Below are 23,988 nucleotides of genomic sequence, written 5' to 3' on the forward strand. Positions count from 1 at the left end.
AAGTAGCACTCAACTTTATCAATTTCAGTTTAAAACTAAGCTGATTGGGGAACTACTTATTACAATATATAAGATGAACATAAATAATACCTAGGAATTTTCCATTAAAGACGATTAAAATGTAATATACCCGTGATACCTACCCTAATCGCGTTGTTTCCGACTGCTAGGCCCGTGGCCCGTGACGTCGAACCAATAGAAGGACGTTCAAGAGCCTCCTAAGATATTTGAATTTTATAGCATTTTCAAAGTGTCGTAATTAGCGTACGGGTTAAAAATATTTGTTTTTTTCGCATGCAAGCGTTTTAAGATCATGTTACCTTATGTTTTTTAATATCATTTTAATATTTAAAAATTTATGCAAGTTCCCTATTATAAAAATAACAGTTATCCAAGAACATTCAAAAGCCATCTATTTTAATTCATGATGACATTTTCAAGTAGAATGACATTCTAGTAATGTTTACATATCCATACCAGTGTGAATTTTACTACACGTAATTTGCCGTGTAAAGACAAAAAATAGGGAAACCCGTAAAATATTTGCGAATTATGTACCGATGGCCTTAAGTAAAAATTAAAAAATTACTTGTAATCTGAGGAAGGTGGAACAACCATGTGTATAACATGGGAGTAAAGTGCCTCCTCCGCTACGCGTCGGGCAGCCTGAAAACTGTCTGAAGACGTAGTTTTTTTGTTGAAAAATAAACATTTTCACTCGAAAATAACTCAAAAAGTATATTCTTAGTTAAAAAACTCTATAGAATAAAAGTTGCTTAGAATTAGTCAATTTATGTATCTCCCGACTTATTTGAAACATATGCTTCTTCACCTCCGAGAAGGGGTAACTTTCACCCCCCCCCCTAAGTGAAAGCAATCAACGGCACAACTTCAGCTTTTAAGTGGAGGGTAGAACGAAAATTGCACTCCAAAACGCTCATTTATTGGACTACTGGAGGACAATAATTAATAGTGAGTCCTATTATGATCCATGTGTGTTGCTACGAACCATAATGCAGGGAAAAATACAGGGAAAACGAAGTATTGGAAGAAGACGTATCTCCTGCCTCAACCATCTGAGTAAGTGGTATAATTGCAGTTCCATCGACTTGTTCAGAGCTGCAATCTCAAAAGTGAAAATAGCTGTGATGATTACCAACCTCATTATAGGAGACGGTACCTAAAGAAGATTATGATCCATGCTAGATTGTGGGGTAGAGGAAAAACTTGATTAACTTATTAAAAAAATCAACATTAAAAAATTAAAAGCGACTTGTTTCAGGATTTTTGTCTAAAATGAACTGTTTGAAAAATAATGAATTGGTTCCATAATTTAGCCGCGCTCTGTATACTGATACAGTCGATTGTCGTTTCTGTATAGTAGACTATGTCGACCATTTATTTCTTCAGCAAATCTTGTGAGTATCAGCTATCCGCCAGTATAATATGTTTAATTATACATGCAACGGCCAACATGTCTAGACAGCATGTTTGTTAGTCTTAGCACCGCTGCAATCACATAAAAACAAATAGCAAGAAAATTTCAAAATCACCACACACGGCTTGAAAGTACTGCATTTCCTGTCTCTTCTTGTTATATGCGGTAATGACACACGCGTTATTTTCTTTTGAAAATGTGATATTCAGAGATGAATGATATTATTTATTCAGATTATTTTATTCATAGAGATTCTGACCAATAGAAACTTACATGAATAAAAATCACAGCGGATATTTTTTTTAATGATTTTAACTGTAGTAAGATTTTTCTAGTGAAAGTAAGTGAAAGTGGAACTGGACTGGACACATAGCTAGAATGTCGGATACCAGATGGACACAGCGAATAATACACTGGAGACCAAGACAAGAATCATATCGAAGTAGAGGTCGTCAGCAATGGTTGTTTAAAATTTACATACACTCGTGATAATTGACTTATTCAAGCCCTTTCAACTACAGCCCTTTCAAAAATAAGCACTTCGAACCCATGTAACTTACAAATCATATAAACAATACATACACGAATAGAGCAACTTGTGAAGTGGTTACGATTAATTTTATTTGAGGTGCTAGTTAGGGTGTATAGTAAGGGAAAAAACCCTTACTGTATAATATAATATGTATCTAAAAAATGTATACAGGGTGTAACAAAAATACAGATCATAAATTAAATCACATATTCTGGGACCAAAAATAGTTCGAATGAACCTAACTTACCTTCGTACAAATATGCTCATAAAAAAAAGTTACAGTCCTTTGAAGTTACAAAATAAAAATGGATTTTTTCAAATATATCGAAAACTTATAGAGATTTTTTATTGAAAATGGACATGTGGCATTCTTGTGGCAGGAATATCTTAAAGAAAAATTATAGTGAAATTTGTGCACCCCATAAAAATTTTATGGAGGTTTTGTTCCCTTAAACCTACCCAAACTTTTGTGTACGTCTCAATTAAATTATTATTGTGGTACCATTAATTAAATTCAATGTTCTTAAAATTTTTTGCCTCTTAGTATTTTTCGATAAGGCAATTTTTATCGAGTTGAGGCTTATTTTTTAATATGTTTACATAAAAATTTTATGGGGGTTTTGTTCTTTTAAACCCCCCAAATGTTTGTGTACGTTCCAATTTAAATATTACTGCGGTACCATTAGTTAAAGACAGTGTTTTTAAAACTTTTTTGCCTCTTTGTATTTTTTCGAGAAAGCACCTTTTATCGAGATGTGGCTTCTTTTTTAATATGGTTCAAAATATACCTAAAAATGTAAACCATACATAAATTTTCAGTAGTAATTGCACAAGAGCTCTAAAATTATTGAATTTTTCCCGATTGACACTTTGATAGTTTTAATTTTTATTATGTCAAAGTGTCACGAGAGCAAAAATTCTATATTAATTTTAGAGATCGAGTGCAATTTGTTGCGATTATTTCATGAATAAAACTGTTCAAAACCAAAATTTTATTGTAATTTATTTATGTAAGTACAAATTAGTACAATTAAACACACAGTTGTTATAAATATTTGACGGTTGAAAGCAATCACTTTTATAATTTTTAAAACATTAATTGCCACCGGAGGGACCGCAGACGTTCAGATACAATTAGCGTCTCTTTGCAAAGACAATGACGTCGACTTTGCAAAGTAACAAGACACTTACTCAACACACACACCACACATTACACCTGAGTTAGTGATAAGTTATACAATTACGTGGCTAAAAGTTCTAGTTCTAAACCAAGGCCAGAATCAGAGAAGAAGAAAAAACATTAATTGTCATTAATGTCACTGAATATATTTTTTCGTAGCAACGAAGGGCATCTGACGTAATATACTTGACGAAGGGAAATTATCAAAAAATATCAGTTTAATTTAGATTTCTGTAGCTTTCTATTGGTCAGAATCTCCTATGAATGAAATAATCATATTACATATTACCTGGTCTCCATAATCGTACTTAACCATATACAAATATGTGGCGGATTTGACAAATATTCCAAATATCTCGATAAAAACTGACTTTTTGAAAAAGTACTAAGAGCCAAAAAAGGTTCAAAAACATGGGGTGTCCAAATTTCACTATAATTTTTTCTTAAAATACTACTACATGTCTATTTTTAATAAAAAATCTCTAATAGTTTTCGATATATTGGAAAAAATCAATTTTCATTTTGTAACTTCAAAGGGTTGTAACTTTTTTTATATCCACATTTGTACTAAGGTAAGTTAGGTTTAATCAAACTATTTTTGGTCCTAGAATATGTGATTAAATTTATGACCTGTATTTTTGTTACACCCTGTATAATTTAAGTAATTAGGTTGTTACAAAAAAATGTTGTTTCTACATATGCAAAAAAAACGAAGGTTGATTAACGGAATTTGTTTGTGTAACCTCGCAGAGACTCACGTATCGTTTACTTTTCAAAGTCCGAATTATAAGAAGATATAAATAGCCCACAGGGGGATTAATATTGGCATTATAGTATTGTGATTATTCATATTAAGATTGAGATCGTTACTATGCTACTTAGCAGTCATGCGAGAAGGGTGTCCTGAAGGACTACCCCGCGAAACAACATCTTAGTAACCTTATGTTGATGGATGTTGTAAATCATAAATAAAGTTATAAGTTAAAGTCAGTGTTTCAACTCGACATACCAACCCTGCAACGTATTATGGCAATCTACCAACTTAACAAGGGAGTGATTTTCATGATTTTTTTACCAAAAAAAAAGGAACCATGATTTAGTTTAAGCGTAACGTGCTTACTTTTGATGCTAGAGACTTATTTAAGAAACAAAAAAAGTTTTTTAGGCACTAAAATAGCTGTAATGAGTTTTTCCTAAACATTGTTTCCTTTTTTTTTTATTTCACGTTGAAATATTTGATTTGAAATTTGATGAATACGAACCTGTTTTTCATTAGTTACAACTTTGCTTCAACTTGGTCTACTCATACATACTCTATTTTTTCATTTTTTGATACTCTATATTTTTGCTGAGAATGTTGTTTCGATAAAATACTTACTATTTGAGTTATTGGTAAACACCGCGACCGTCTAAAAACGTGTTTTTTTGTTGAAAAATGAACATACTTTAAAGCGAAAGTTACTTAGAATTAGTCAGTTTATCCATTTTTGGGCTTATTTTGTAAGTCTATTTTTTCACCCGCAGAAGGTTGAAACTCACCCTCAGGTCAAAAGCACACATCGGCAAAAATCACTTTTTTTTTTTCATTTTATCACTTAGCTATCTGTATGCCAAATTTCATGTCAATCTAAGCGGTTCTTTAAAAAAATAGAGGTTTTGCAGTATATTACCGTCAGTGAATGGTTTATAATACTAATTCATTGTGACATGAGGCCAATATTAATTAGGCCTGGATCGCGCGTACCAAAAAAAAAAGTTTATTACTAGCAAGCTGACAATTTGTTAATAGCTTAACGTTGTCTTTTATGTATGGGAACACTGGAACAGGGGGAGTTTTAATTGTGGAACTTGTTGTTACGTTGGGATGTCCACGAGTTACTTCACGCAAAGATCCCTGGTTCGAAATTAAATTATAGAAAATAACTTTCGATTACAGAAAATTACCCCTATTAAAAATACGCAAGTGTAGCTTAAAATAAAGTTTTTATTTTGATGTTATCCGAAGAATGTTACAAACTCGACTGACTTTAAAAACATATTACAATATCTACACATTTTTTAAAACGACAATATTATATTCTTATCAAGGGTTTCAATCTGAAGTGGGCTAGTAAGCCCAACCATCTCTTCACCTTAAAACAACGAAAACCAAGCCATATGGCTCGCCGTATGTATAAAGCAGAAATATCTTTTAAACACGGACACTGCCATATATGACTCGACATTCTCCCACCTTGGGGAATTTGACAAAATTTCTCAACAAATACAGAGAGTCACGAAAAATTACAACAAAAGATCAAATAAAGTGAAAAGTAAAATATCAAAAAACAAACAAAAATCAAGTCAATAAAATTTCACTTGAATCTTACAGGAGTTTTAACTACCCGGCCACTTCGCGTACATCTTTCATTTAAATCGGGTGCTCTGCTTTTTGTCGCTCCCGCACTTATTTCACTTGATTCTTCCTCAGCCTGGAGCTGACAACCGTTCTCTTGAGGCACTGTCTCTGGAGCCGGATCCCGTAGGGTAATACCCTGGATATTCTCGCCAGCAGTAACTGCCTCCACGACTTCCACTGGGTAAAGCCTTTGCAGCGGTCTCAGAAGTTGGCCTTGTGCCGTCGCAAGACGAACTAATCGCACCTGATTATCTCTACCGGGTAAAAGTTCAATAACTTTTCCTAAAGGCCACTGAAGACGCTTGATGTTGTCGTTGCCTACTAAAACGACATCCCCGATAGACACTTTCGTCTTCTTCGTTCCCGCTTTGAGTTGAGCCAGATATTCAGCACGAAATCTTTTTCGCAAATGATTTCTCAACTCTTGCAAACGGCGTATTTTGCGTGTGAGAGAATTCTGCTCTAGCAAATCACAATCCGGCAACTCGTAACTGACTTGCTCACGTAAAAACATACCTGGCGTCAACGCGGCTAACTCAGTAGGATCATCCGAAATATACGTCAACGGCCGCGAGTTGACTATACTCTCACAATCACACAACAATGTCAATAAGTCTTCATAATTGAGAGACGCTCGACCCAAAACTTTTCGCAAAAGTCCTTTCACAATACCTATTAATCGCTCCCAAAATTTACCCCACCATGCAGCTGTAGGGGGTTGAAACGCCACTTAATACGTTGTGTAGAACTATATTCCGCGATCATGTTCCAGTCCAATTGCTTAAGCGCGTTCTTAAGTCCCGTAAAATTCGTTCCATTGTCACTATACACCGTTCTCGGGCGTCCACGCCTGGCAACAAAGCGACGGAAAGCTTGAATAAATGCATTTGTTGACAAGGAGGTAACGAGTTCCAGATGAACTGCGCGATAAACGGCACAAGTGAACAAACAAATCCATGCCTTCTCGCCCGATTTCAAGTAAAGAGGCCCAGCTAAGTCCACCCCGGAAATCTCGAACACTGCAGCATCTCGAACTCTATCGGCCGGCAATGAAGGCGTTTGTACTTCGAACGATTTCCCATCTTGTCTCTTGCACACACCACATTCTTTTAAAATGGACCGCACAATCCGTCTACCCCCTAAAGTTCAATATTTTTCGCGGAGCAAACTAAGCAGTCCCTGTGTACCAACGTGACAAGAGTTTTTGTGTAAGCTCAAAATCAACTTGCGCACTATAAAATGTTCACCCGGAAGTAAGATAGGCAGACGAAAATCTTCCGTGTCAATTCTCTCGGTAACGCGAGTTTTTAAACGTATAAGTCCAAATTCATCGACAAACGTGTTCAGCGAGGAAATTCGTTTCGTATCTGAACCGAACGCTTCGTTCTGCACTACTCCGCGACCAATTCGCCTGTAAGTTTTCCATTTGAATTTCTTGTATTGTAACAAAATCGTAGCGTCCAATCCATCATTCTCAACAGTACTGAGAAAAGTATCGCAGGTGCCAATCGTCGGACGTCATATTCAGTAGTGACGAAATGGCTTTTTTCTTTTTCTCAGTGCCGACTTCTTCTTCATCAACCTCTACTTTTTGTTGGGGCCAATAATTTTCGTTTCTGTACAACCATTCCGGGCCTTCCCACCATCGAGATTCAAACAATTGCCTAACACCACAGCCTCTTTGTTATATCTGCAGATTGAATAAGTAGAACATTTCGATAAATATATTTTGACAACTAATAAAAAATATGAACGGACATAACTACATATAACATTACATAACAACTGCTATAAATAGAGGAGGATACTATAATCTCCCACGCTATTTTGAACTTAAATAGAAAAGAATTAAAAACCTAAATCTAAAATCTTGATTTGAAAAGTCGAATCCGTTCAGATCTTAACTGTGGAAGATCATTACGTTCTTCAACAGCAGGTTCATTAATGGGTACCAGTTCATTATCAGGATGATCAGGTTCTATCATTGGATCTACATTTTCGTTGATTGGATTTGGATGTAAATGGACTGGAGGTTGGATAGATGGCAGAAGATGCAGGGGGAGTTCTTGATACTGTGGCTGATAATGAATTACTTCTGGTTCGTTTACAAAGGTTACATTCTTTTTAGGTACCATGGTTTTACGAATTTGGTCAATGTGACGTTTTAAACAATAGCCATCATCAAGTTGGACTTCGTAATGTAACAATCCATACTTTTTAACAATTGTGCCAAATTTCCAAAATTCCTGGTTACCTTGGTAATACCGTACTTGTACTCTCTCCCCCACATTTAATTGTCTTGCACCATTTGGTTGATTTTCTGATCTTCTAAGTTTTGGTGGACGTAGTGCGTCGAGTTTGATTCTTAAACATCTGTTCAGGTACATTTCAGCTGGTGATTTTCCACAGGAAAGTGGTGTCGCTCTATATTTTAAAAGAATTTCTTGTACTTTCTTACTCATGGGTAAACGATCAGTAGACATAGCTTTTAGTCTCATTTTTAGGGTTTGAACGTTTCGTTCAGCTAAGCCGTTTGTAGCAGGATGACCAGGAGCAATAAACTTTTGAAAAATACCTTGAGTTTTTGAAAATTTTTTAAATTGATCACTTACAAAAATTGTAGCGTTGTCTGTCACCATAACCTGAGGATATCCGTGAGTAGAACATATCTCTAACAGAAGATCGATGGTTTTTTCTGATGTTGGCGCATCCCTAAGAATTTTGATTTCAGCCCAGCGTGATTTAGCGCCAACCACAACAAAAAAATAAAAACCTTGGAATGGACCCGCATAATCAATATGGATGCGGTCCCAATTTTCTGTTGGAGTATCCCAGTGGTGCAGTGGAGCTTTTGAAGGTGATTTTCGAATTTCAGCGCAAGGTTGACATGACTTGATCATAATTTCAATGTATTTGTCAATGTTTTTCCAATAGCAATACTTTCTTGCAAGTTGTTTCATCTTTGTAATACCTATGTGAGTTCTGTGGAGTTCCGATAGGACCAGTCGTTGGAGTTGAGTTGGAATAACAATTCTCTGACCTTTAAAAAGGATCTCGTCTTCTAAAATAAAATCGTGTTCATTTTGATTTTGTGATTTTAAATCAGATTTAATTCTTGATAAAATAGGATCTTCGTCTGTGGCATCTTTGATATTTTGATAGGTTAGATCGTATGTTGAAATTTCTTTTATTGACTCATGACAGATAGATTTAATTTCTTCGTTGAGAATTTTTTCTAAAGAAGATGAAGGTTGATTGATAGAAGCTCTAGAAAAACAGTCGACTTTAACGTGATCAGAAGATTTTCTGTATTCGACTTCGTAATCAAATCCTGATAAAAATGATGCATATCGAAGTAGTCTAGCAGAAGTCATTGAAGGTAATTTTGAATTTTGATGAAAAATTCTCGTTAGAGGGCTGTTATCAGTGATGAGTTTAAACTTACGCCCAAAAAGATACATGAAGAAGTGATTTACTGAAAACATAATTGCAAGTGCTTCTCTGTCTAACTGACTATAATTTTGTTCACATTTGGTAAGAGATCTTGAAGCAAATGCGATAGGCCTTTCGATTCCATCAATAACATGAGATAGTACCCCTGCAACACCGGTTGGACTTGCATCACAAGCTAATACTACGGGCAAACTTGGGTCATATCGAATTAGAACTTGATCACTCGCAATTTCCTCTTTTAATTTGTTGAAAGCTGTTTCACATGAATTATTCCAAATAAATTTTGCTCTTTTCTGTAAAAGTTTCCGTAGAGGGTACGTTTTAGTTGAAGCATTAGGAATGAATCGGGTATAATACATTACCATACCAAGAAACCTTCGAACTCCATCCACATCTGTGGGACGTGGCATGTCGAGAATAGCTTGAATCTTTTTTGGAGACTTTAATATTTCGTTGTGCTTGATAAGATGACCAAGATATTCTGTACTGGTTTCGAAAAAAGCACACTTTTTGCGATTACGGTGTAGATTGAACATTTTTAGTCGTTGAAGGCATGCGTCAAGATTTTGTCGACATTCTTGTTTACTGGATCCATGAACAATTATGTCATCAAAGTATGAGTGAGTTTTTGATAGACCGGATAGAATTTGATCAATAATTCGATTGAACTCTGAAGGGGCAGTTTTAATTCCAAAAGACAGTCGATGCATTCGATATGTTCCTCGATGTGTTGATATAGTTTGGATAATATTGCTCTCTTCGTCTACTGCTAGATGAAGATATGCTTTGAACAGATCCAATCGACAAAAATATCGTGAATCTTTTAAGCTGTTCAATATATCTTCGATTTTTCTGATTGGATAGTTTGCGGACACAATTCTCTCATTAACACCAATTTTGTAATCTACACAAAGTCTCACACCTCCATCAGCTTTTGGAATAACAACCAGTGGTGAACCCCAATCACTATGGTTGACTTTCGATATAATTCCTTGAGCTTCTAAGTTGTCAAGTTCTTTCTCAACTTTCTCTCTAAGTGCATACGGTACATCTCGTTCTTTAAAATAGACTGGCTTGGCATTTTTACGCAGTTGCAAATTTACTTTAAAATTTGATACAAGTCCAATTGATTCTTCAAATATGTCTGAATATTTTTGAACAAATTCTTCTTCATTAGCCGGTATATTTTTGATTTGTCTGATTCCTGTTGAACTATCGATGTCTTGAAGGTTAATGTTTAAATGTCTTATCCATACACGCCCTTATAAGGAGTCTAATTCATCAGGAACTACGTAAAATTCTTCTGTTGAAATTTTATTTTGATATTGTATTGATGTTTTTGCTTTCGCTAGGGGATAAAATACGTTTTTTGTATATGATCTAAAGGCAATATAATCCGGTCAACTTAGACATCAAAATGCTTGGCAAATAACAAAAATTCCCACAGAGCCAAATTTTGGTGGAGAGCTAGGGTATACCATAACAAATAAAGTTTAAAAAGTCCCCATCGATCCCATGTGTGCGTCAAAAGTTATTCGGGGTCAAAGGTCAAAATTTGAGATTTTTTGGATTTTTCTCGAAAACGGTAAGATTTATCAAAAAAAAACCTCAAACCAAAGTTGTAGATCTTAACATTCTCTACAAAAATTGTCCTTACAATTTTTTTCCTAAGAGTTACCATTCCTGAGATATCGCGATTTTAAAAGTTACTTTATACATTATATGCACATATAAGCCACGTATATACATATGTGGCCCTTAAGACAAGTGTAAATGCCTATTTGTGTCTCTTTTATATAGTATATTATACTATTCTGAAAATATTTCTTCAAAAGGTAATCAGTTCCAAACTGAATTTCCTCTATCCACGTGGCCTTGAAAAACATTTGGCTATACCATTGCTTAAAAAAGAACAGATTGTCTTTTATAGGCTGCAATATTGTTGGCAGGTCTGGTCCATAATATTATCTGTTTCTTTCAGTAGTCCTGTCGCCAGGGGGGGTACAACGGCCTCGTTAATTCAGATGGACTTACTCAAGTTTTTTTTATGTATTTTGACCCGTAGAACACGAATTTTTTGGGTAACAGTTGATCCGGATGTCGATAAGATTGTTATAGACCAAGAACTTGAGGAATCAAATAACAGCGATTTTTGGCAAAACAAAACACTATTTTGTATTTTTTGGGCCATTTTAAGTAAAAAATATTTCTACAAGTTTTTTCGTAGGATGCACAGTTTTCGAGATAAACGCGGTTGAACTTTAAAAAAATCGAAAAATTGCAATTTTTGAACCCGAATAACTTTTGATTAAAAAATAAAATAGCAAGTCTGCTTACCGCATTTAAAAGTTTAAGTCAAATTATATCGGTTTTGATTATTTCCATTGGTAAAAATTTATTTTTTTATTGTTTAACAAAGCTATAAACACGTAGGGTTTCCCGTGCTTTTACATGTGTTTTAACGCATGTAACGTAGAAATAGTCTTATTGCACTAGTACCTATTCTACCTACTCGTTCGATTTTAAATGAGAAATCATAGAAACATCACTCACGCACTAGTTGTTTGTAGCTTTGTTTAACAATAACACAATAAATTTTTAGCAATGCAAATAATCAAAACCGACATAATTTGACTTGAACTTTCAAAGGCGCTAAGCAGAATTGCTATTTTATTTTTTAATCAAAAGTTATTCGGGTTTAAAAATTGCAGTTTTTCGATTTTTTGAAAGTTCAACCGCGTTTATCTCGAAAACTGTGCATCCTACTAAAAAACTTGTAGAAATATTTTTTGCTTAAAATGACCCAAAAAATACAAAATATTGTTTTGTTTTGCCAAAAATCGCTGTTATTTGATTCCTCAAGTTCTTGGTCTATAACAATCTTATCGACATCCGGATCAACTGTTACCCAAAAAATTCGTGTTCTACGGGTCAAAATACATAAAAAAAACTTGGGTAAGTCCATCTGAATTAACGAGGCCGTTGTACCCCCCCTGGCGACAGGACTATAGTGCTAAAGGTTCAGTTCAAGTGAATATAAGTACTTATTACAAGCGTCTACCATTTGGTACTGTTACCGTTGTTTGTACAATTTTATAGTTTTAAAAATGTCTCAGTTTTGCTTTATTTGCAATAAACTTTTAAGTGAAACTAAAACAGTTGTGGTTGATCGTGGAATGCCAAATTTAATCGAGGCTAGTGTCGAGAGAGGTGATGAGTTTATTGAGTATTTAAGAACTCAAAAATCCGTTACAATACACGTGAATTGCAGAAAATCATACATTCGGAAAACTTCAATCGCTGCAGTGAAAAGACAACGTGAGGAGGAACAGGCTAGTACTTCAAAAGTAAGTCCACCTCATACTAGAACGCGAGTAAGTAAATCACATTTTTGTTTTAAAAAATACTGTTTATTTTGTGGCAATGAAGCCAATGAAGAATCTGAGACAAAGAAAGCACAGCATCTTCGAAAAATAATTCGTAACGTGACTACACTAAAATTCAAAGAATCCCTGTTGAAATTAGCTAAAGATCGTTCTGATGATGTTTCGAAGGCTGTTCTTGAACGTATTAATTTTGAGTATGATTTAGTCGCTGCTGATGCAAAATACCATGACAGTTGTTACAAATCTTTCTTAAAACCTAATAATGGTCGTAAAATTGGCCGTCCACAAGATGAAACTGTAAACTCTGCGATGGAGAAAATGTTTCAATTCATAGAAACTAGTGATGATTGCCAGTTTTCGTTGGATGAATTAAGGAATGTTTGTCAAGATGTAGTCTTAGATGACAGAACTATAAAAATTCGATCGAAATTGAAGTATGGTAGTAGAATTATTATTACAGAAAAGCCTGGAAAATTAACATTTATTTGTTTTATTGACAATTACCAAGATATTTTAAGTCAAGTCTGGTCTGATAAAAAAGACTTGGATGAAAAAGACAAGCGGTTAAAAACTTTGAAAGCCGCAGCAGCAATTGTTCGTGAAGATATTCAATCTTGTGTTTTCGATAATACTATGTACCCCTCACCAGGTAGAATGTTCGAGGATATAAATAACGATATTCCCGAATCATTGTCATATTTTTTGGAACAAGTCATCTTAAAAAACAAGCGTCATAATTTAGATCATCTAAAATTAGTTTGTACGAATATTAGCCACTGCATCATGACAGCTGTTCGGCCTAGAACCTTTAAATCTAAACTACAGCTGGGTCTTTCAGTTTTTTTTCATCGGCGGTTTGCTTCGAAACGTCTCATACAAATTTTTTCGTCTCTTGGTTTATGCGCCTCTTACAGTGAAACAATGAACTATGAAGCAGCAGCAGTTTTCAGTCATCCACCTCACATTTTACCACCAGAGACAGGCACATTCATCCAATATGTTGCAGACAATGCTGACATTAACGTAAATACTTTGGACGGCAATGATACGCTTCATATAATGGGTATTATCCAAGTTGTGACTCCCAAAAATTCAGTATTACAAGAAGAGCCGATGCCACGAGTAACTGAAGTTCTTTCGGCAAAAGATTTTGCAGCAAAGGCCCATGTACCTATACAGGTCTATCAAAACTCTGGTGTGGTTGGGTACAGCAAAATAAATGTGCGAAATTTTGATTATGAATGTGAATCTCAAGTATCTTTTTTGAAAAAAGTTAATGTGACATGGTTCTATGGCAAATACAAAAATTTTTCTCTACCTGGTTGGAATGGTTACATTGAATGCGTGACGAGTAATATTATAGATTTTTATAAGTCAAAAATTACTTTTTTGCCATTTGTTCATCAACCAGCAAGTAATTACAATACAATTTACACAACTTTACTTTGTGCTTTAGAGAATGCTAAACGTTATAACCACAAAGTATGTATAATTACTTTTGATCAACCTCTGTATGCGAAAGCTCGTGAGATTGTATCTGCTGCGCCTGAAGGATCTGAAGTATCGAATATAATAATAAGACTAGGAGGATTTCATTTGCTTATGTCATTTTTTGGAGCAATCGGATACATTATGCAAGGAAGTGGTTTAAAGGAAGTACTCGCTGAAATTTATGCACTGAAATCTTTAGAGAAAATGCTTAATGGCCATGCTTACGCGAGAGCAGTTCGATCTCATACAATACTTCAACTCACTTTAGCATTAAGAATATTAAAAGAACTCACTATTGATGATGAAATGGATGCAAATCTTATTATTACCGTTGAAAATATTTTAAATAACATTCTTTCATACTATGACATCGAAGATGATAAAATATGTAAAAAATTACTTGATCAGTTTAATAACAAATTAATTGATTATCAGAAACGAGTGCCAACCGCACAATTATGGGTACAATACTTTCGGATGGTATCCATCGCAAAGGAGTTTATAAGAGCAGAACGTATGGGAGATTGGCAAGCACATTTGAACTGCGTTAAAGAAATGCTGCCTTATTTCCATGCATCTGGATATTTATCTTATGCTAAGTCTGCGCACTTGTACTTACAAGACATGCTTCAATTGAACGAGGTAATGGATCCTAGTATTTATCAAATGTTTACAGAAGGATTTTTTACTGTTCGACGTTCTGATAAACTTTGTTGTGGAACTTCAACAGATATGATTATTGAACAATCGATGATGAAATCTATGAAAACACATGGGGGCATTTCTCGAGGAAGAAGTACGAAAGAAAGTGTGATAAGTAAATGGGTTTACGGAATGCATGCAATGAATACTGTGTGTGAGGGGTTGCAAGTTCTTGCTAATGTTCGAATGGACACAACAGATCAGCATGTAGATGCAAGTGACTCGCGGCTCATAAAAGATGCTAAAGATATTAAAAAACTTCTAGACTGGTTTTCATCACATGATCCTTTTCCTAAAATTAATGAAATTATATCTATTGCTTCTGGAGTGGTTGGTGATGATAAGATTAATTGCCATAAAGCTCGTGAAGTTGGGATTGCTTCAATGGCCAAAATGACAGGTGAAACATTTAATAATATAAAATTAAAACGCTCTGAAAAAGTACTGCCTCTTTTAGCTGCGAGTAGCACCGTGAAAGTTCATGAAGAAGAAGTAGCTATAGATCCTGTATTATTATTTCAACGCATGAGTATCACTGAAGCTTTTGAGGATGAGATTGAAAAATTTTTTGAGTATGAATTAGCTCCTTACCCCTTATCACTTTTCGATGCAGCTGGAATGCGTAAAACAACAAAGTCAGCAATTTATGATTGCTTTGAATCGGTCAATACTGAGGTTGATCGTAGAAACGCTACTTACATTATTGATGGAGGGTACCTACTACATCACGTTGTGTGGGATCGAGAAGAAACCTTTAGCGTTATTTTTGACAAATATGTTCAGTATCTACGCAGACATTACGGGCTTACAGTGACAGTGGTATTTGACGGCTACAATGACTCGACAAAGAATATTAAATCTGCAGAACAACGTCGACGAACTACAAAAACATCATCGGGTTCCGAGATTATCTTTGATGAAAATATAACAGTTCCAGCGAATCAACAACAATTTTTCGCCAACATTAATAATAAATCTCGTTTCATTTCCATGTTAACTGACAAATTAACAGCTGCGAATATTGAAGTGAAACAAGCTAAAAATGACGCAGATGTCCTTATAATTGAGACAGCAATTGAAAAATTTAAGGCAACAAACACAACAATTGTAGTTGGTGAAGATGTTGATTTGTTGGTACTGATTACTGCAAGGACTCCAGTAGATAAAGTTATTTATTTTCTGAAACCTGGAAGGGCTCAACAGCGAACAGAAATATATTCTTCGAATAGTTTATCGGCTTATCCCAAATGCCAAAAGTACATTTTATTTTTACATGCGATAACCGGCTGCGACACTACATCCGCAATGTACAGGAGGGGCAAAACGTCAGTACTTAAATTATTCGAAAAAAAAGATTTGACTGACTGCTGTAAAGTTTTTACAGAACTTGATTCTACACCGCAAACAATAATTACGGAAGGAATTCGCTTTCTTCTTGCGGTTTATGGAGCTCCAAAAAAAATTATTTGTCTTTATAAATACCGATACTTAACTTTTGTAAAAAATACGCGAAACAAGAAACAAGTACAACTATCATGTCTTCCTCCAACATCAGCATCTGCTTTTCAACATTTGTATCGAGTATATTATCAAGTTCAAATATGGCTAGGCAATGAACTGAATCCAGAAGACTGGGGTTGGAAATTAATAGATAATACTCTGGAACCGATTAAAACCTTACTCCCACCTGCTCCAGAAAACTCCTTAATAGTATTTTTTGCAATTGCAAAAAAGGTTGTAGTGCCAAATGTGGATGTAAAAAAGTCGGGTTGCTGTGTTCTCTAGTGTGTACCAACTGCCAAGGTCAGTCTTGCTCAAATGTCCAGTTTAGTACAACAGAGGAAAACTCCTGTGATTTTAATGAAGAGACCAATGACTCAGTCACATTTGAACAATTTTTGAACATCCAGCAAGAGGAAGAGGAAGAAGATGAAATCGAAGAAGACTTAACTGTTGAAGTAGACTTTCAAGAATATGAATCTGATTAAAATATCTAAAGAAATCAAAACAATACTTAACCTAATAATCAATAGTAATAAAATATATTCAATATCAATAATCAATATCAGTAATAAGGTAATATCTAGAACTTGACCGGTATTGTTTCCTTAAATTATCCTAAAATTGTCAAAACAGTTAGTGGAGTAGGCCTACAGGGGAAACCACGGTAAAAAAAACGCGCCGAGTACACTACCTCACAGGTGGTGTGGAAACGTGTGCATATCATGTATAATGTGACTCTTTGAATCGCGATATCTCAGGAATGGCAACTCTTAGGAAAAAAATAGTAAGGACTATTTTTGTAGAGAATTTTAAGATCTACAACTTTGGTATAAGGTTTTTTTTTGATAAAACTTACCGTTTTCGAAAAAAATCCAAAAAATCTCAAATTTTGACCTTTGACCCCGAATAACTTTTGACGCACACATGGGATCGATGGGGACTTTTTAAACTTTATTTGTTATGGTATACCCTAGCTCTCCACCAAAATTTGGCTCTGTGGCAATTTTTGTTATTTGAAATGTCTATATAGACCGGGTTAATATCGGATTTTTGAAGTGGTAAATCAAGATCTAGTTCTTTAAATTTTGATTCTGAGATGAGTGTAAATCCTGCTCCAGAATCAACTTCAAATGTTGCCGGTTTGTTTTTAATAAGGACTGTCACATAAAAATTTTGAGCATCCGTGTAAAATTGATTTTCATAAATATCTACAATTTTATTAATGCCAAAAGTATCCTCTGGTTCTGTTTGGCTGGTTGATGGTTGATATTCATTAATTAGATGATGGGTCGAGTTAGTTTTATCTTTGTTTGCTAAAAGCGTTGAAATACAGACTAAAATGACGTGACCATATTTTTTACAACCTTTGCAAAAAAGTCGTTTAGGATTGATTTTACAGTTTTTAACAAGATGTTGTTGACCACATCGTAAACATCGATTGTCTATCCACAACTCTTGAAAATTGATTCTTGATCTAGACTGGGAACGCTTCCTATTATAAGACGCTGAATTTGGTCTCTGTCTAGATTGATTGATTTGGTTGATATTTAAAGAATTGTTACTTGATGAAAATTCTTTACTGTCGATAATTGAAGATTCTAAGATTAAAGCCTTTTCTTCTAATTTTTCAAATGATTTTTCATTGGATTCCAGCAGACGTTCTCTAATTAAGTTATCATTGATGCCTCGAATAAACTGAGCTCGTAAAAAATGTTCAGAAATGTTTGCCTGACATTCGCACGTAGAGATAAATTAACATTCAAGAGTAGCTTGTTTTAGAGCAGTAGTATATTCGGAAATTGACTGATTTTCTTGTTGATATAAGGAAAGAAATTTATGCTGCAACACTAAAATATTTTTCTTTGGATTCAGGCGATTATCAAGTTTCTTTACAATGGTGTTGTAATCAAAATCTCTAATTTTGTGAGGTGCAACTAAAGATGAAAGCATTGAAAAAGTTGCAGAGCCAATAGAATTCAATAGTAAGTCTAAAGCAAATTTCTTGTCATCGAAAACGTGTTTGATTTTAAGGTAGTTTTCGAAACGTTCTATGTAAATTTTGAAGTTTTCTTTTTGTTCATCAAAATTTTCGAATAGAGGTATAAAATTATTAGTATTATTTGAATTTGCAGTACTTGCCAAACTTTTATGCAGTTGATTTAAAATTTCCTGGTTTACCATCATAAATTGTTAAATTGATCTGGATCCATGTTTGATATGTAGTTTAAAAATCTGGTTATTCAGTGATTTACCTCGTCGCCAATTTGTTATATCTGCAGATTGAATAAGTAGAACATTTCGATAAATATATTTTGACAACTAATAAAAAATATGAACTGACATAACTACATATAACATTACATAACAACTGCTATAAATAGAGGAGGATACTATACTCTTGATGGAAGATCGGCAGGGTTGAGAGAACCAGGCACATATTTCCAACACAGCATTGGCTAAATTTCTAATCTCCTGAACTCTATTAAAAACAAAAACAGACCAGTCATCCTTACGTTGAATCCAAGAAAGAACCGTAGTGGAATCACTCCAAAAATAAGACTCAACATGCTGAGAAAATTGTCTTTTGACTGACTGATAAAGTCTAGCACCAATGGTGGCTGCCAACAGTTCCAATCTAGGTATAGAAACCTTCTTCAAAGGAGCCACACGACTCTTAGCTGCTACAAGAAAAATCGAAACACCATCATTCCGAAGAACTCTCAAAAACACTACGGCTGCATAAGCTTTTTTACTTACATCTGAAAAGGTGTGCAAACTCCAATGGTCAGCTTCAATGGGCCCAGCCTGGATCCAACGTGGAATCTCAATACTCGACAGTTCAGGAAGATGAGTAACCCATTGACAAAATTCCTCAGCCATGTCATTCTCGACTGGTGCATCCCATCCCAAGCGCTTTTCCCAAAGTTTCTGCAGCAAAAGTTTAGGGAACAGAGATACTGGACAGGTAAAACCAATAGGGTCAAATATACTCTGAGCTACAGAAAGCATCAGTCTCTTAGTTATGGGTTCTTTTCCGACCACTCCCTGAAAAATTTCACCATTGATTTTTAGTGTGTCTGTTGAGGAGTCCCAGAGAAGACCAAGAACAGGAACAACTGTTTTTGTACTACCAGAAGCATCCCACCCTCTCAAATCCATCTTAGCTTCCCCCATGATGGCAGTTGCTTCTGATACGAACTTTCTCAACTCATTCTCATCGGTAACACTAGTCACACAATTGTCTACATAGAACCAAATCATAAGCCTTTCAATTGTATTTTTAGAGTACGGCATATCATTACAACATTTCTCCAGCGCCTTTATTAAATGAAATTCTATAGTAGCACCCAGAAGAAATGGACTACAGTTGACTCCAAAAACAACTCTCCTATGTCGAAATACAAATTCCTTTCCTTCATTGTTTACCCATAGGAACCTCAAAAAATCTCTGTCCTTCGAATGTACAGAAATTTGAAGAAAAGCTTTTCGAATATCCGACACCACACCTATTTTTTGTTGTCTGAACCGTAATAGCACAGAAGGAATAAGTTCAATAAGATTAGGCCCTACCTCTAAACACTGGTTCAAAGAAGGACGACCCTGTTCATGAGATGATGCATCAAAGACTGGCCTAATTTTCGTGGTTTCGCTAGTATTTTTAATAACGGGCCTGTGAGGCAAATAGTGCACACAATTATTCTCTCCGGGATTATTTACTATTTCGATCACACCCTCGTTCAACCACTCATTGAATATTAAATTATACGATTCAAACAAATTGGACTTTTTCAACTTATTTAAAGTAGTATCTAACCTTCTTCTAGCGACAACTAAATTATCTGAAATTAAAGGATGCTTGTTCAACCAAGGTAACATAACCTCATACCTACCTTCGTTGTCACATCGGATAGTCTCATAGAAAAAATTCTTAGCCTCCTTGGCCGCCACCTCTCGTGTCAATTTTTCTACAGGATCGGTTATCCCAATAATATCAAGCTCCCAGAGTTTCGCCACAGAAGAACTATCAACAAACAACGAAATCGACATCATAGATGTGCTGAAATTAGAAACAACTGCCGGCACCTTGCCCATAAGAGTCCAACCTAACAAAGTTTCAACTGCTACAAGACCACACTGTAACTGATATTTCCTCCCTGTATACAATGTGCCTACAACATCAGCTCCTAACAAAATCTCAATTGGTGCTATATGTCCGACATCGCTGAGCGAAATATTCATGTCACTAAGTTCCTCAACCCAAGGGCCGTAATAAACAGGAGAGACATCTGCACAAATTTTTGGTTGATCTAAGGCATCAAATGAACAAGAGTAAGCTCCTTCACTCGCAGTTACCTTGTATAATTTATGTCGTTGTTCAGAAGTACTTTTACCGCCAAATAACGTATGTACGATATTTTCCGTTCCTTTAGCAGAAAAACCCATTTCTTGTGCGGTACGCTGTAAAATATATGTTCTCTGCGATACAGTGTCAATAAGTGCCCTTACTTGTTCAGTACCATGTGCACTTCTTATGTTTACTCGCAGAGTTTGTAAAAAAACCTGTGTATTATTCAAATTCGCAAGCGTCTGATCCTCATTCCTATTTTCTTCCGAGCGGCTGATACTTGAGGTCGATGTATCAATTTTGTTAACAGGTAAATCAGGACACATCAAAACAACATGGGATTTACAACACAAAATACAATTCAAACGTGCTCTACAGTTCTTCGAAGAATGTCGCACCTTCAAACATCGAAAACAGGCTTTCTTTTCTGACAATGTTCGTCGTTTCTGTTCCATAGACAATTTTTGTGCTTTAAAACAATTGATACTGTCATGCTGTCCTTCGCAAAAAATACACCTGTCAACCTCATAATTTACCAACCCAGCAGCGGTCGCTGATGGCTGATCAGTTCCTTGCTTTGGTAATTTTATATTCTTCTTTTCAACCAGGTTATTGGATTTACATTTATTTTCAGTCGATAAACCAAAACCTTCCGTTGCTAAATTAATTTTTTGTTCATTTTGAACTTCATTTCAAATCAAAAATTTTCAACTTCAGTCTGATCATATCCTCCGGTAAACATGACTCAATAAGGGGATACAATATTGCCGCATATTTGTCAGCAGTTATGCCTAAGGTCTCAAGTGAACGAAGTTGACTCTCTATCATATCATATAGTGCAGAAACATTACAAGAACTACTAGAAACTCGACTCAAAATTAACTTTAAGAGTTCCCTAATATATACTTCAATCTGGAGATCCTCTCTACCAAACCTAGACTTCAAACTCTTTATAATTTTTGAGTAATTATCGGCTACTGCAGGAAAACTCTCCACTAAACGTCTGGCCTTACTACCGTCTACAGTGGCTTGTCTCAAATAAGCTATTTTGTCGTTTAAATCAATCGATGGATCATCATGCACTACTTTGAACTGCGACCAAAATGGAAGCCAATCTATCAAGTCCCCAGAATATTTCTTGAATTCGATTGGAGGTAATTTAAAACTGCGCTTACCTTTTATTGATGACTCTGAACTTACTAACTGGGTCTGTCTTCACATTTGTACTTCAGTTCATAGTAGCGTGTGCTGTATCTATCCTTTGCCTCCATCTCACTGATTAATTCTGCTTCGGAAGCCTTTTCGACCATAGCTTCAAATACCGCACTTTCCACGACACAAAGCTCATTGTACTTAACTTGTAAAAGTTCCCACTGTACACTAATTTGTTGCCAGGGTCGAGTGTCCACCGTTTCAGATAACAAATTGTCCAAAACATTAGCAGCTGTCGTAAAAGCAGTACGAAGCACTGTTCGGCGTTTTGTCTCTAATTCTAATGCCATATTTTCTCGCTTACAAAGGTAACAACTTCGGCCGAGCCTCAAGACAAACGAATTTATTCGCCGGAAAAAAGTTTACAGTAAAATAAGCGGAAACAACTAACTTTTAAGCACACCCGTATATATTTAAGTCCTGTCACGGTCGCCAAATGTTACGTTGGGATGTCCACGAGTTACTTCACGCAAAGATCCCTGGTTCGAAATTAAATTATAGAAAATAACTTTCGATTACAGAAAATTACCCCTATTAAAAATACGCAAGTGTAAAATAAAGTTTTTATTTTGATTTTATCCGAAGAATGTTACAAACTCGACTGACTTTAAAAACGTATTACAATATCTACACATTTTTTAAAACGGCAATGTATTCTTATCAAGGGTTTCAATCTGAAGTGGACTAGTAAGCCCAACCATCTCTTCACCTTAAAACAACGAAAACCAAGCCATATGGCTCGCCGTATGTATAAAGCAGAAATATCTTTTAAACACGGACACTGCCATATATGACTCGACACTTGTCATCCTGACAAGTTTATGATTGTAAAAACTAGCAGGTTGTTTTTGAATTTATTCAATAGGAAACTCTATTTAATATATTATTATAAAAAAATGTTTGTCCGACAAATATGTTGGGGCGTTTAATATGTCGTACACGTAGAACATTTCAAAAGACTGAAATTATGTTGGTGATAAATAGCAGTCTGATTTTTGCATGAGAGTTTAATGAAATGTTACCAAACCAATTGAAAGTTCTGTCGGACAAAATACGTGGGACGTTTTCGTAGTCTGACGTTCGAAACCTGTCACGTGTTACACAATTAAAACTTCCCCTGTTCCAGTGTGATCAAAGTTTGTCCGACTAGATACCGTTAAGCTATTAACAAATTTTCAATTTACTATTAATAAACTTCTTTTGGTAAGCAGGATCCAGGCCTAAATTGGTCATAATATAAATTTTGACTATAATTTAATTATTAATTACTATAACAATAATTTTACCATTTTCAGATCAAGAGAGAATCGCATTCAAGAGCTGAAAGATACGATCTTAAAATATATAGGAAGGAAACCCGAGGATGAACTACCTAACGTGTCTGTGAATGTTACCAAAGATTTACCAAAGTTTTGGAACTTACCAAACATCTCATCTAACGATCAAGTCACCGAGAAGATTCGCAGCTTTTACCCATCATGTAAGTTCGTTTTTCTTAGATTTTTTTTTAAATTTTGGTAATATTATAATCTGTCCTTAACTAAAAACAGTAGGTAAAATATTTGACAGAATTAAAAATTTTATTTGTAGAGGGAGATCCAGTCAGTGGCGTACTGAGCATGGTTCCGCGGTTACTGTGGAACCAGGATCCGGGCCAGCAGGGGCCCGCTCTCACGAGCATTTTTCTTCTTTTGTTTCTAATTTGATAAGGACATTTTGAACTACACAAGTACACACCAGAAAATGTAACTGCTTAATAAATTTTAATTTTTGTGTAGGTACTGATAACTAAAAAAAAAGAATACCTATTCATCAAAAAATTTGAAAACAAAATTTATTAAGAAACACAGACAACGCTTTTGTAAGGTTCCTTACTTGTTTTACCTGCTTACCCTTGTTTCAACACTTGCTTAAAGACTAACCGCCGGTGCCTGCCTACACGTGCTAACTCAAACACTTGTAGTTTTTTTAAATTAGCACGATCCATGAATAAGTTGTAGGTAAACTACAAAGTTGCAGAAATTCGGAAACTGATCAATGCAAGTTTTATGTGGTGGGTCATAAAAACAATTCGAATACAATAGGCTCGATGCCCGATACTCGTTGTATTATTGGTCTCTTTTTTTTGGTTAATAAAAATATCGAGAACATCACCCTCTAATTAGCATTCGAAATGAAATTAATCGTTACTGCTTCACAAATTACTTAACGTATGTATTCTTTATATGATAAATAAGATTCGTTGGTTGAAAGTGCTTATTTTTGAAAAGGCTGTAGTTAAATGGGCTTAAACTAGTCACTAATCACGAGTGTATGCAAATTTTGAACGCCATATCTTATACATATAA

At 35.1% G+C, this 23,988-nt stretch overlaps 1 protein-coding gene across 2 annotated transcripts in view; it reads left to right on the forward strand.

The window, feature by feature from the left end:
• Positions 1 to 23,988, forward strand: part of LOC114332327 (uncharacterized) — a 186,551-nt gene that overhangs the window by 105,731 nt on the left and 56,832 nt on the right. For both annotated transcript variants that reach the window (XM_050649765.1, XM_050649766.1), the window contains exon 3: positions 22,936 to 23,120. In XM_050649765.1, the coding sequence (XP_050505722.1) occupies positions 22,936 to 23,120 (185 nt within the window). The remainder of the gene's footprint in view (positions 1 to 22,935; positions 23,121 to 23,988) is intronic.

This window comes from Diabrotica virgifera, chromosome 4, assembly GCF_917563875.1.
Source record: "Diabrotica virgifera virgifera chromosome 4, PGI_DIABVI_V3a".
NCBI classification, from domain to species: domain Eukaryota; kingdom Metazoa; phylum Arthropoda; class Insecta; order Coleoptera; family Chrysomelidae; genus Diabrotica; species Diabrotica virgifera.